The 13,966-nt window shown below is 40.3% G+C and overlaps 1 protein-coding gene across 1 annotated transcript in view; it reads left to right on the forward strand.

The window, feature by feature from the left end:
• Positions 1 to 13,966, forward strand: part of PPP2R5A (protein phosphatase 2 regulatory subunit B'alpha) — a 40,137-nt gene that overhangs the window by 22,082 nt on the left and 4,089 nt on the right. Inside the window, exons 3-9 of the mRNA XM_042882728.1 lie at positions 940 to 1,041; positions 5,088 to 5,180; positions 7,030 to 7,160; positions 7,350 to 7,409; positions 8,545 to 8,653; positions 10,423 to 10,476; positions 13,134 to 13,184. Of these exons, the coding sequence (XP_042738662.1) occupies positions 940 to 1,041; positions 5,088 to 5,180; positions 7,030 to 7,160; positions 7,350 to 7,409; positions 8,545 to 8,653; positions 10,423 to 10,476; positions 13,134 to 13,184 (600 nt within the window). The remainder of the gene's footprint in view (positions 1 to 939; positions 1,042 to 5,087; positions 5,181 to 7,029; positions 7,161 to 7,349; positions 7,410 to 8,544; positions 8,654 to 10,422; positions 10,477 to 13,133; positions 13,185 to 13,966) is intronic.

Below are 13,966 nucleotides of genomic sequence, written 5' to 3' on the forward strand. Positions count from 1 at the left end.
GTGTTTAGTAGGGTTGGGTGGATAGCAGCTATTTGAAACAGATTTGATTGAAAAGGCTAACGAGTTTGAAATTTAATTGGAAAAATTGGGCTGAATGTGTTCCTGAGAGAACAGCGGAAAATGCAGAAATGAAATTAACTTCATGTTCTCTATTGTTCATGTTATAATGATTTAAAATCTGATGTGTTGCATTTGGCAGGTGACATGACATTTATTTTTCTTTTGACATCTGAAAGATGGGTCTTCTATCCAGACTTGTATATAGTTGAAAAACCTCCTTTTGAATCTTCTCTCTTGAAATTGATTTGACATGACTAGGTCATACTTAAAGTAACTTGGTAGCCATTTTTGCTAGCTTTTCAAAGTTCCTCTGTGCTAGATCAAAAGGTTACAATTGTTAGATATGCTTGACTTCCCAAAACCTTGAAATATCTTGAGGTTATGGAAGGTAAAAAACTGTAAGCGGTTGTTTTGTTTTTTTCTTAAGAGTGAAGAGCATCTTGAAATATAGTTAAGTCTAAAGCCAGATACATTTTTGGGATTGTTTACCTTCCATGTGAGAAGAACCGTGTCTGACTCATAACCAGTTGTGCTGTATTTCATGCCTGATACAAAGCTTCAGCTCATGGCATCATGTAGTTAAAAACCAGGCTTCAGAGGGAGGAAGCAGAAATTTTCTTTGAGTAGTTTTGAAGAAAAAATGTAGGTAATGCCCATATGTAGCTGCAAATGTATACAGTAATGAAGCCATCAGTTACTTTCTTAATATTTTCATTGGCCTTTGGAAAATGTAAAGCAAAAGTGAGGTTGCTGTTGTTTGTTTGCTTTTTTAAGCTGGTGTTACTTTGTGTCATTTTAAGATAAAGGCAGTACCTTCCTCTGTGTGGTCTGCGGAAGCAAAGAAATGATTCCACTAACATGTATTTTTTTCTGTTACAGATTAGTTCTAATATTTTCAGAACACTTCCACCTAGCGATAACCCAGATTTTGATCCAGAAGAAGATGAGCCAACTCTTGAGGCCTCGTGGCCCCACATACAGGTATGGCATTCCTTTATTGTCAAGCCTTTTTGCAAGGCATGAACTGATCTGAGATCTCTGTGTAACTTTGTACCTTTGGCATGAAAGTCAGAATTGGTTTTATAAGAATATAACTGAATTTCTGTGCGTGGAAGAGGGGAAAAAAGAGAGGTTTTTCTTACATGTGTGAATATGGAAAAACATAAGCGTTCCAAATGGTCTGAATTCTGTTTTCAGTGATTCGTAGTGTTAAAGTGTGGTGTGTGTATCTATACGTCTTTAAAATGTATCGATGTTCTGGGTAATTATGTTCTTTATTTAGGAGGTTTGTTTTCTGCACTTGATGAATTTTTGTATGGTTTCAATAAAATGTAAGTGAATGTTAACAATTCAGTTTCTTGTGACAATAACAAAAACAGCAATAGCTTTTATCTGTCTTTTGAGCAAGAAACAGATATCTCCTCATTCTTCCCACCCTCTGTTCAAGAACTTTACAATATAGGCATTGTTGTTTGCTAACAGTAGGTTAGTTATTCTATTGTTGCTCTCCTCTACCAATCTTGTGATTTTATAGCATCGCTGTATCAATGACATGATTTACTTGTGCTACTGCTGATTTTTTCAATTATCAGTTAAAGGCTGAACAGTCCTAAATGACTTGTCATCATCCAAGTTCTCAGGTAGACATCCAAGGTACTCAGTTGTGTAGCAACTCCTAATGGAGAGTAGAAGAGTATAATAGTTGCTATGTATCTGTATGCCATCTGTCCCCCTCTGTCCTTAAAATACTGCATGAGGATATAATATTTTGTGTCCTTACAAGAGGCAATGCGTATCCCCGTGCAGTGGGGGGTTGCACAAAGGCTATGCAAATATCTCCTAAAGTCTGTAGAGGCATCATTTGACTTCCAAATGCTCCTGTCTCCCAGGAATAAAATTTGTGAATGTTTGCTCAGTTCACTTTAGGACATGACTGAGCTGTGGTTCTTACAGGGAAAAAAACTTGTGGTTTCTGTGACCATTTCACTTTGTGCTTTAGGCTCATCTCTGGGAAAGTGGAAGAGCTCTGTGTTGTGTTATCGTTTGAAATTTTACTTTCGGCTTCTTCTTTTGCCTTTTTCTAAATGAGTTTTGGCTAGGCTACCTGATTACTGATAGTGAACTTCCTGCTCCTGCAGTCGATCATCCTGGTCCTTAGAATAGATTTGCTCAGTGCAGCACAATGGAAATAGCTTGTGTTTTTCTCTCCTTTAGCTCTCCTTGAGTTCTCCACCCTTTACCTAGATGGTAGAACTCAAAATCGTTGTCTGTCACATAACCAGTCTTCTGGGAGGGAAAAGAGAAAAAAATCTGACTACTGTTGTCTGTTCTGATGAATCTGTTTCTTCACTGTAACATAACGTTACAGGTAATAGCTCAGTAAGTTACCAGCAACATGTGTAGCCACTACAAAAGACTGTAGACCTTCAGTAACTAGAGTCACTTGAAAGACATAGCTTTAAAGTTACACTCAAGGTGGTTTGTAGCAACCGGACTAGATTGAGCAACTGGCATTAGAACCACCCTGTGTTTCTGGGCGTAATGAGCTGTGGGTAGGTGGTGGAATTGTTAGCTCAAAGCAGTAGTATCCTAGTGGTCTCTGCAATAATGAACTGTGAATCACCAAAACATAGTAGGAGTTACTTGCTGTAACTCTTTTACCCAAACAGACTGATTTTGAGAATTGAAGCTACCAAAGCCAACAATTCTCCCCATGATTTAGTATTCCTAATGGTAACACTTCAGTTGTGCTCAGGAAGGAATACCTGACTGTTTATTTGGTTGGTTTGGTGTTTTTTTCACCAAGGTTAAATTAGCTAATGGCTGTTGTGTTTAGAACCCATCCTTGTTCCCCTTGCTGTTACTTAGGATTGTGCTTCTGTTTTCAAACACAGTGTAGGGGAGAAGTAAGAGGCTGAGTGATTCAGAAATGGCCATCACAGCTTGGGACACCATGGATAAAGTTTCCTAAATTTCCCAAGGAATCCCAAAGTTTCTTGCTACCTTTTACTATCTGTGCATTTTTAAGTGTGGCTTCTGTAGCTGTATGTGGATTTTTTAGCATGAAATGTTTGTTTTTCTAGAAGCTTCTGTCTTTAAGAACAGTAGCAACAGTGGTGGTTCTGGAGTTGCCTGGATTATACAGAGCATCCACATGGTAACTGATTGATCTTCTCTGTACTGGAAATGAGATATGCCACGTCATCAGATATTGAGAATCTGGCATCAATATTGGTTTAGTCTGTGACGCTGCTGGGGCATTATGCTTCAGCCTCATTCTTCTGCTGGATGTTTATCCCAGTTCCCATATCTATTTATGGAAAGAAGCCATAATTGTCCTCCCTCCCTGCCTTCCTTTAGGGTAAACAAAACAGACCTATTTAGTCTTGGCTCATAACAATTGGTACTCTGGCCCTTGGCTGTTCTGCTGGCTCATCTGTATCCTTTCAGATCTGAATATGTTTTCTCCAGCATGTAGGGTACTGCACATCTCTCTCTGTTCTGTTACTATCTTACTGGAGAATCCCAGGATTTTGTTTGTCATTGCTGTGGCTTTGCTGTGTAGCTGGGGAACTTCGTCATCCTAGCATTCAGAACCAGTATCCAGTCCTCCTTTTCTCACCTTCAAAGCTTGCTGTTTCTTGGTAGGGCTTTTTCTTTTCTCTGTAACTGACTTTGCAGTCATTTAGTTTCATTCTGTGTCAGTCTTGGCCCTTTCTTACCGATAACCTGATGTTCTTTATTATTTTTTTAAATCAGGCAATAGCTTCCAATATTGTGGCTTCATTCCAGCAGCTTTCATATAACTATTCTTGTTGTGTTTGCTGATAGAAGTATATAATATACAAATTCAGTACTTAATGAAATGTAATTCCAGCATGAATTCCCGTGATACTCTGTTAACCTCCCTCCAGTCATGTTTCCCATTTCATTACAAACCACTGAAACATTTATCTAATCTCTAGCTTGAAAGAGATGAGTAGCAGTGGTTTAGTAACTCTTCCTAGTGGCAACTGTTGAAATACATGCCTGTACATGTTACCTCTGTAGGTTTTATTCCTCGGTCCAGGAAGTACGTTTGTATTTATCTGAAGTGCACGTTCATATTATTGCTTACTATTCAATGATTCCCGAGAATGAGAAATAGGCATTGAAAACATGAGAAGCCCTGAATGCAGCTAATCTAAAGACATCTTTCCTCTCAGTTCTGCCTTGCTTAAGAGATGCCTGAGGTGTATTTTATAAATCAGAAGGTTGCTTGTGTCCTCCCCCACCTGCCACTGTTACGGATACACGCGGTTGTTTGTCTTGGACTTGTGATGGATCCAGTAGTATGGGACTTGTGCTCTGCCATTTTTGTGCCTTGCTCTGCTGCCTCAGGCCCTTGCTGCCTCCATCTCTTCTCTGTCTGTGGGCCTTAGTGAATGGGGACTTGAAGTCAATAGAAAGAACATACAACAAAATATACAGGATATTGAAGGTAAATCTGCAGAAGGTCTTACTGTTTGAATGGAACATCCAGAGTAGAGAAATGTAATGCTGTGCCAAGCATTAAAGTTTGTATGTATTGCTTCAGCTTTTCCAGTATGACCATTTTTGGAGCTGTAAGCTCCATTTTTTGAGCTTAAATCTGAAACCTGACTTCAGGAGCACTTAGCAAACATTTCTGAATTTGTTTTTAGGGAATTAAATACTGATAGAGCACTTAATGTTACTCTCAGTGCTGATAAGTGTTTGGTAACTTATTTCTACATAACGCATTCTTAATGTGGCAAGAAATGTGAATTTGTGTAATGCTTCTACGTTATTTTTGTTGTAGAGTGGTATTTTCAGCTATTTATTTGTTAAGCTTAGAATTTTCTGGGTGCTTCTTCTTGGCGCTTACAGTAAATTGCACTAGAGGCCATGATGGTTTTCATTTGTAAATGTTAGTTATGTGAATAGTCCCACTGACTCAGGTAGGGGATAAGATCCATAGGATGATGTACTTATTAACTTGTTCAAAATTTTCACTTTGATGTTTGTAGTTGGTGTATGAATTTTTCCTAAGATTTTTGGAAAGCCCGGATTTTCAGCCTAGCATTGCAAAGAGATTCATTGACCAGAAATTTGTACAGCAGGTAAGTAGACAGTTTTCCTACCTCAGAGTTAAAGATTGCCTCTCAGGCTTAACTGGTGGTTGTTCTGAGGAGACATAAAGCTTTTGCTTTGACAGAGGGTTCAGTTCTAGTCGTTTCAACAGTGATCTCTGCCAAGCAATGCCTGCTGCACGGGGAATAATTAGTAATTAGCAGCTTCAGAAACACTTTGTTTTCAGATATTAGCAGATATTAGCAGATACTTGCTTTGCAATGCAGGAGTTTTATTTTTTGTTAATACAAGTTGTGTTTTCAATGTAACTTACTTCCAGTCACATCAACAGCGTGCCAGTGACACTGTTACACTGCTTTGAAGTTTGTTTTCTTCATAGAGATTTACGATGGGAAATCTTACAGCAAAATTGTTTTTCCTATGAATAAGTAACTTAATGTACATGAAATGTGTTCCAGCATGTGCTGAGTTATTACTGGATGGTGTCATTCTCATATTGTGGTGTCTTATATGCAGAAGGAAAATTAAATGAGAAAGCTCATGAGAAAATAGTGTGAAGTTGTTTCATCATACAAAGTTTCTATGAAGAAAAGTGAAGTAGGACATCACACCTCACTTGCCAAGGCATTAGGCTGTATGATATGGTAACAGTTCTTGTCCAACGTTACCTCACTGGATTTTTACCATGCCCATATGCTCATTTTTCAAAGCTTGAGCGTGAATAGGCTGCCACAGTACAGCAGTGAGAAGTGAAAACGTAGATGAATGCTTCCACTTGCTGCCTTCAGTGACTGTTTATGTGCCTGCTTCTCTGGGCTTACCCTTCTTGTCTTGCCTTCTCTATTTTGTTTGACTTTCATACAGAATTCAAACCTGAAGCTGCTGTGGAACTATTGGCCATGCCTGTCCAATTCACTGACTGGCCAACAGTTTTTAAGAGCTATGTTGCAGTATTTCAGCTCTTGATGTTTCACAAGGTCTTTCTCTAGAGTATAATAAAGATGGTGCAAAGCACACCACGCTGTTTGTGGGGAGAAAATGCAGTAGTGACCCTGAGAAACTCCTTCTGAGTATAGACATGAAATGAGCAAAGCTCTCATACAGCAGTTCCCAGGCCCTGCTGCTGCTTGGTGTAGATGTTTGTGAGCTTGCAGATCTGGACCAAGCAGGAGGCTGTAGTGATTGCTGGAGCTAAGTTACTGTGGGGAGGAAGAAGGTATTAACAAAACCAAACCGAGTGGGGGAAATGCTACCATTAGAGTCAGACAGAAATGAAGAAACTTGTACTTGCTGATTTCCCTCCCTTCCTCAGCTCATTTTTAATGCATTTGCATTCTGTTAAACATCTGTCTCCCTCTCTGTCCCCTGAGGAAATGTGCATGATTCTTATCATAGACTTGTCTTACAAAATGATTCTGCAGAGGATTATGCTTGTGTTTAACCTTGAAGGCATGAGTAGTGTATTGAAATCGGTAGAACAAGATCTTAATTAAGAAATCATAAATGTATGACACAAATTTGCTTCATTCTAATTTCTTGAAGACCGAGTAAAAACCACTTACCCCGAACTTGATAATATCATTCTTAAAATGTCATTGTTATTTTGATAGGGTAGTGGTTGCAATGGCTTTGTTGATGTCTGCTGTATGCAGACTTTTTGATACAGAAGGAAATGAAACTGTTGGGTGTACTTAAATCAGCTTTATTTGAAATCTAGTTTTGAAAATAACATTGGATGTCCAAATAAAACACTAAGTCAAACCGATTCTGTTCTTTCTAATGCAGACTTTGTAAGTTAAAGATCAAGCTCAAATCGATTAGGAACCTGACAAAATGTAAGTCTTCCGAAAGTAATAAATTTCAATTTAATTTTTGAAGTTACTGGAGCTCTTTGACAGTGAGGACCCACGAGAACGTGATTTCCTAAAGACAGTTCTTCATCGAATTTATGGCAAATTCCTTGGTTTAAGAGCATTCATCAGGAAACAGATCAATAACATTTTCCTCAGGTATGCTCTGTCTGATTGTCTGTCCGGGTTGAGCACTGTGCTGTTTCCCCTTCATAGTCTGAGACTGCAGAGATTTGTTCTTGCACTGAAAGAGCTGGGTTTGATCTGTGATTGCCTTTCAAATACCTAAAACTTACTAAAGGTTATCTATTTGGAACCTGCTTCCATTTTTGTCTTTTTTCTTAATAGGTTTATATATGAAACAGAGCACTTCAACGGTGTTGCTGAACTTCTTGAGATATTAGGAAGGTAAGTTTGAGGGGACAGAAAAGATGCAAAATGTTATTGTGGGCAGTGCTTGCTTCAGTTTCGCTGCTTTGGGAATGGGGAGAGTATGACAGTAACGAGTGATGAAGTGCAGCCAATGATGTAATTGAACACAGTCTGGGTTACCATGTGAATATCTAATTAGGATATGGAGTCTAAATCCTTCTTTTTCAATGTGTGTTTTAAGGATGACAGGCAAAATATTTCTCAGGAGTCCTCGCTTGTTGAGGAATGTATTCAATAGAGTGCTGATTCTCTGCTTTGGAAAATGACTGTTAACTTCAGCTCTCAAGTTGAATACAATGCTTTAACCTTCAGCAGGCTGATTTTGTTTAAAGTGTGCTCAGAAAAGCCTCGAAAGTATCTTCATTACCATTTTTGTCACTAATTCAGTAATTTAATTTTCACTTTGAAAGGCGTTTGTGGTATCTTTTAATAATTGTCCAAAACTGACACAGATACATTTCATGGTAGAAAACTATAAACACAAGTGGCTTCACAGATTGTGAAGTATCATGGAATCAATCATGATGAAAACTAAGTGAACGGGATTCCATTTGCTCAGATTTATCTGAAATGTAGGAAACAAAACCTAAGCTCTTCCTGAGAGACTGTCATTTGTTCTATGGCTGGCTCTTAGGACAAGGTTATTGAATCAATGACCACTTGGAAGCTTTACTTTTAGGGGGAAAACTCAAAACAGTTTCGAACTGCACTGTTGTAATAATTAAAAAATTATATGCCATCTCTTTTGTTCCTCTGCAAGCTGTGTTTAAGTGATTCTGCATGAAATGGATCAGCTTCCTGATGTGTGTGAGCTTTGTCATTAGCCAGCAACTTACTTTAGATTATTTTACCTAGAGGAGGTGATGGTGAAAGTCCTCTCATGAGTGTTAGTGGGCTTCCACTCTGCTTCTCTCGTCTGCCTGCCTAGATGCCAAACCTGTAGAGGCTGTGCATATATGAAGTTATTTTATGGCTTCGTAATTACCAGGGTTAGAAATGGAATCAGAAATTGAATGTCTGCTGAATGTACAGGAATTCTTTACTTCTTGCTAGGAAAATCTTTTGTTTTGATTTTTTAATAAAAATAAATCCTGCTTGTTCACGTTTTCAGTATTATCAATGGTTTTGCACTGCCACTGAAAGCGGAGCACAAACAGTTCCTTATGAAAGTTCTGATTCCCATGCATACTGCAAAGGGATTAGCTTTGTTTCACGCACAGGTAAGCTCTCACCTATTTTTAAGAGTAGTGCTTTTCTTTGTATTTGCATTTGAAGCTAATGAAAGTTTGAAGCTGTTTGTTGTAATGTCAACGTTTTGAGGTATTTGTAAACATACTTTTTAAGACCCTGCAGATCTTGTTCGTAAATGTTAATTTTGAGATAATGCTTAGCGTGTATTAAAGTGAAGGGATGTAACAGTGATTTGAACTCGCATCAGCTGAAGTGGGAAGCTTTTGGTTTGGCCGTCTGTCACACTCCAAGCTTTATTTAATCCCAGGCCTTGCTGTGTTCTCTTCTCGCTTTCTTAATGTAACCTACGTGCTGTGTATCAAGGAACCCCGAGTATGGATGGGTGCTTATTTCAGATGTGCTTCTTTATTTCTAAAACCTTCCAGTGATTGTGAGAGGGGGAAGGGCACTGGGTATAAATGGCAGAAACGCATAATAGCTCTCTGGCTCAGCTAGAAATTATGTAGATCCATGACATGCTGTCAGAATGCAGCAGTTATTCATTTGACTTCCATTCTTATGCTTAGCGCGGCCGTTCGTCTTATTGGAGGTATAATGTGCATTATAGCCAGACATATGGCACTTGAGCATTGAATACATTTGATGTGAACTTACAAGTAATTCAGCTTGGCTAATTAAAAAATAGCTTTGTTAACTTAGTCCGCCAGCTAATAGAGTTCCTTTATAGACAAAACAAGGAAATGAGTTTCTAATTAAAGCAAAATCATTATGACTATATAGACTACACACAGGATTGAGGGCTCAGTTAAAACTGTATTTGAGAATTAGGAATTAATTAGATCACTTGTCTTTGTGGTTTATTACTGTGTGATAGGCTGCCACGTGAAATAAAGGAACCTATCACATGCCAGGAGTATTCTAGATAGATCAGGGCAGCAAGCTGCCTTTCTTCTGTGATATGTTTAATCACACCCATTGGTACCTGAAAGCATGCTCTAAACTCAGCTGTACTGGATACTGAGAAGCAGCATTTGGTTTGTTGAGCAGGCTACTTGCCTATTCTGTCACAAAGCACTAGAGCTATGTTCCAAAACAGCACTTGGAAATGAGGGAGCAGTCCCATCGCTCTGCTTCTGCAGCACAAGGAGCCTGACCTTAAAAGATGAAGACTTAAAGCTGGCTTAAGTTTGAGCCTCTGTGTCTTTGAACAGTGGATAAATGGCACAGTAATGCCTTAATGGGAATTTGCGAAGTCTGTGTGCCAGACTGTTTTTTGAATACACACACAAACACAACACACACACACATCTTTATCCTTAGGTGTAGCAGCCGTACGTTAGGCTTGTGGTAATGACCTGTTTTAGGATAACAGACCAAAAAAAAAAAGTAATTCTTGAGTTCAGGTTTGGCAATGCACATGTAATGCACAGGAATAATGTTATGTCTGAGTCATATTGTCAGATGAAGCATGCTATGATTCCTCAAAATCAGTCTGGATGGAATGTAACTGTCATCGCGTGGCTTCTGAACATGGCGGAGCCATGGCTGTTTTGTCACTTAACCGTGTGCTGAGTAACTAAACAGTATGTAAATAAGTGAACATAGAGTGTACAGGATCACTCCTCAGGCCCTTGGGCAGCGATCACTGAGGTGGGGGAGAACACAGTGCTTGGGGTTTTATCCTTTCTCATTTTCTTTCTTCGTGCCCAGAAGTGCTCTCATTATAAGCTGTGCTACTTAGTTATGCTGCAGTGTCTAACCAGTGCCTGTTTAAATAATTCTGTGACTTATATTCTAGCTCGCCTATTGTGTTGTACAGTTCCTGGAGAAAGATACAACTTTAACAGAGCCTGTAAGTGTTTTTCAGTTGCATGTTTTTCTGGCTTTAATTTCAACTTGGTATTTCAATGCAGTTCACTGGAATTGCAGAGTAGTGCTATCTGGTGTCTTGATTATGATCCATAGGTGCTTTTAGGAGGGGAAAAAAGAGTAGGAGAAAGTCCTGAGTTTGAAAGTGCAGTTATCTCTTAGCGTGCATCCAAGATGAAATTGAAATAACAGTTTGAGCCGCTGAGATCACATAAATCACCTCATATGAAAACGCGAGTTCCTTCCTGCTAAGAGCTGAAATTTCAGTAGTAGTGGTGTGATGGCTCGTGCCTAGCACAAATCAGAAATATTTCAAGGGAATACACTGTCCCAAAATGGAAGTGAGAAAGAGTAACTACACTTTATTTAGACAGGAAGGACGCTGACATTCCAAATGTGACGTTTGTCTTTTTGGTTCCTGGGACAGCTCTTGGCAGCTGCAGGAGAGGTGCTTTGGGCATCAGTGGCTTCTGCCAGACTGCATCTCCTGCGGCACACACAGCCTGCCCAGCCCCAAAGGGAATGGCAGTGCTTCCTGCAGGCAGTCTGGCTGTGCCCGTACAGAGTGCAGGCACTGCTGCAGCTCCTGGGGAAACGGAGCGGCGCTGCAACAGTTTGGTCAGCAATTGGAAATCCTCCCATTAAGGAGATGTTGGAAATTTAAATACTTTGGTTATTAATGTAAACTTACAGTAAAATTGCCTTTATAAAGGAAGAGTAAAAGTTAATATATGGTAGTAAGTGAAGATGTAAGAAACGTGAAGTGCTCGAAATGTAAATGTCAAAACTCAATAGAGCAACTGATAACAGAAATAGCATACAGATTTCTGTTTGGCTGTAGGTGAAGTAGTATTTTAAGAAGTCCATCAGAAGGCTTCATGAGTACCTCCCTGTTATTTTTCTGGCAGGAATTGTCTCTCGGGGTCAATGCAGAGGACGTGTGTTCCGAGCTCATGTAGCTATGGTAGTCTGCCTTAGGTTGGTCTTGATGTTTGCAGAGCTGACAGGAGCTCATTACCTAACCCTGCTGAGTGCCACAGCCTTTACATGGATGGAATTTCCTTTCATGAGAATCGGGCTGAATGTGCAGCCCTTGTACAGAAGTTGTCTAGCAGGTGCCTGCTGGTGTAAGTCAGCTTTATAGGAACCTTGTAGCCCTGGGAGGAATGTTAACCGTGTGTATTTTGTGCTGTGAGAACAGTACGACTTCAGATCTACATTTGTGCAGTTCTTGAAAAAAAGGCTTTGAACTTCCATGTGCATGTATCAGCTTCTCAGTGTAAGAGCGTGGTCAAGCTGGAAACTCAAACTCTAAAGAGCAAGCAGGAGGTATTTTGTAGAGGCTTGCACTTTCTAGTAGGAACATTGCTGCTTTGTCAAGTTGAGAATGTGAGTCCATGTAGTGAAGTCTATTCAGCACTCATTGCCCACTGCTGGAAACGGGACTGTTGAGCTGACCAGCTCTGTGCCTCCAATATCAGTACATTCTTGCTCCAGGTTACAGAGATGTATGTTAGGTACATCTTCCACAGAGAAGCTACTAGAACCTATCTGAAATTCTTTTGGCTTTCTGGTGTTGTCTGGGGGAAGGGAAGGTGCTGGCAGACTGTCCATGTTCCGACTTGTTCTTTAAAAATATAAAGTATGAAGTCCTCATTTGCTGAGTTTCACCTGAAGTGACAGCCAGTCTTCTGGTTTGCATATCCCAGGATAAAATTTGGTGAGCACCTAACACGTTAACTTACTGTCAGCATGTCACCTGTGACAGTGCACACAGCTGTGAACCAAACAGGTTAGATTGGAGCAAAAAAACATGGGAAAATTGCAATATGGAAGGCACTCACGTGGTAGGCTAACTTCTACAGTTGGGTGCGATCTGTTAGGTGCTGCTATACCATAAAAGCTGAGGTCTTTCCTCAGAATGAAATTTCACAGTGCTTGAAGGTTCTGTGCGTAAGGCGCAGTTTGGGCTTTCTACAGGCAGCGTCAGGTCTGCAGGTTGGCGCTGGTCCTGGTGTCTGTTCTGGGGAATGGCTGCTGCTCTTTTTGGTGGTGGTGGTTTCCCTCCTCTCCTGCCCCTCTTAGGGGCTGTGCTTTCCAATTATATTTCCCAAGGGGTTTTTCCAGTCTTACATGAGATGTATTTCAGTATCTACACTGGAAACCATTCTCTTTGTAAGTTCTCATCATTTCTAGTTTCCAGCCTTTGACACTTCAAATCACAGAAGAAAAAAGGGTGTGGTGGAGGCCAGGCCTCCTCTGTTTGCCATTTGTGCCGTCTGTGCACTGCTTTCTCTTGGCTTGCAAACCCCCCTGGGTGCAGTGCTGTGCGGTGCATGGGTCACGAGGGAACAAGGAGAAGTACTGCAAACTGCCCACGGGGAAATGAGCTTCGTTTTGGGATGCTTTGATGACATCAACGTGCTACCAGTTAGTGTACATAGTGTGGTGGGAGTGGATAACCAAAGCAACAGAAATATTCAAATGAGCAAAGTATTTATTTTCATGCAATTGCTTTTAGCCTTATTCAGCTTTTATTGATGCGCTGGAGAGGAAGAAACTGCCTTGTTTTTCTTCTCCTCCATCTTATCAAATATGTAACAGAAACGTGCTCTGGTTTAACTTGTGTTTCTCATACAGGTAATCAGAGGACTGCTCAAATTTTGGCCCAAAACTTGCAGTCAGAAAGAGGTTGGTTTTGTCTTCTCTCTTCTGCTTCTTGTCTGCTGTGCTGCAAACTGCAGCAAGGCAGGGTTGTGCTCTGCATCTCTGCTGCGCTTCTCAAGAGATCTTGCAACAAACTTGCAGCTCTTGAAACTTTATAAAGAGTGCTCATCTTTGTCGTGCTACTCAGTGCAGTTTTTTGGCATGCCAGTTGTCACTGTGGTTGTCACTTGCAATGTTAAAACTGTGCTAGAGGTTCATTCTAATTAAGATACTGTGTAGAGAAAAAGTCTGGGAGGTGAGAAGCACTGTGGTGTGGTCACACAATGTTGGAGGCAGTCATCTGTACCACAGCCCAGACACAGCCACTGAGATGCTGAATAGAACTTTTCCACAGGATGAAAACAACTCTTACTGGTCTGGGGAAATTGTTTTTTTCTGGCTGGCTTTTCTTCTCTGTAATCCAAATGAGCACAGTCAGGAGTTGGACTTATACCCCCCAGCTCACCTCTGTGGCTGTCTGACACTGCAGCCCTTCAGAGCTGCTGTCCGTTCAGTTGTTTGGCATTGAATTTTTCCACGCCTGCTGTCCTGCTGGCTCTTGGTTAAAACTATTAACTGCTGGCCATGGAGCAGCTAGTCTGCAGATCTCAAAGGTAACCTCTGCAGATACTGTAGAAATAAAATGTTGCAGCTTTTTTTTTTTTTTTTAAACTGTAAAGAAAACCTTTCTGCAGAAGCAGCTCATGTAGGTGCCAGAGCAGTCACACCACAGAAGAGCCCAAGGCTCTGTAATGACATGCACTGCT

This window comes from Lagopus leucura, unplaced genomic scaffold (genome assembly GCF_019238085.1).
Source record: "Lagopus leucura isolate 7727_CA_CO unplaced genomic scaffold, USGS_WTPT01 Super-Scaffold_73, whole genome shotgun sequence".
Lineage (NCBI taxonomy): Eukaryota > Metazoa > Chordata > Aves > Galliformes > Phasianidae > Lagopus > Lagopus leucura.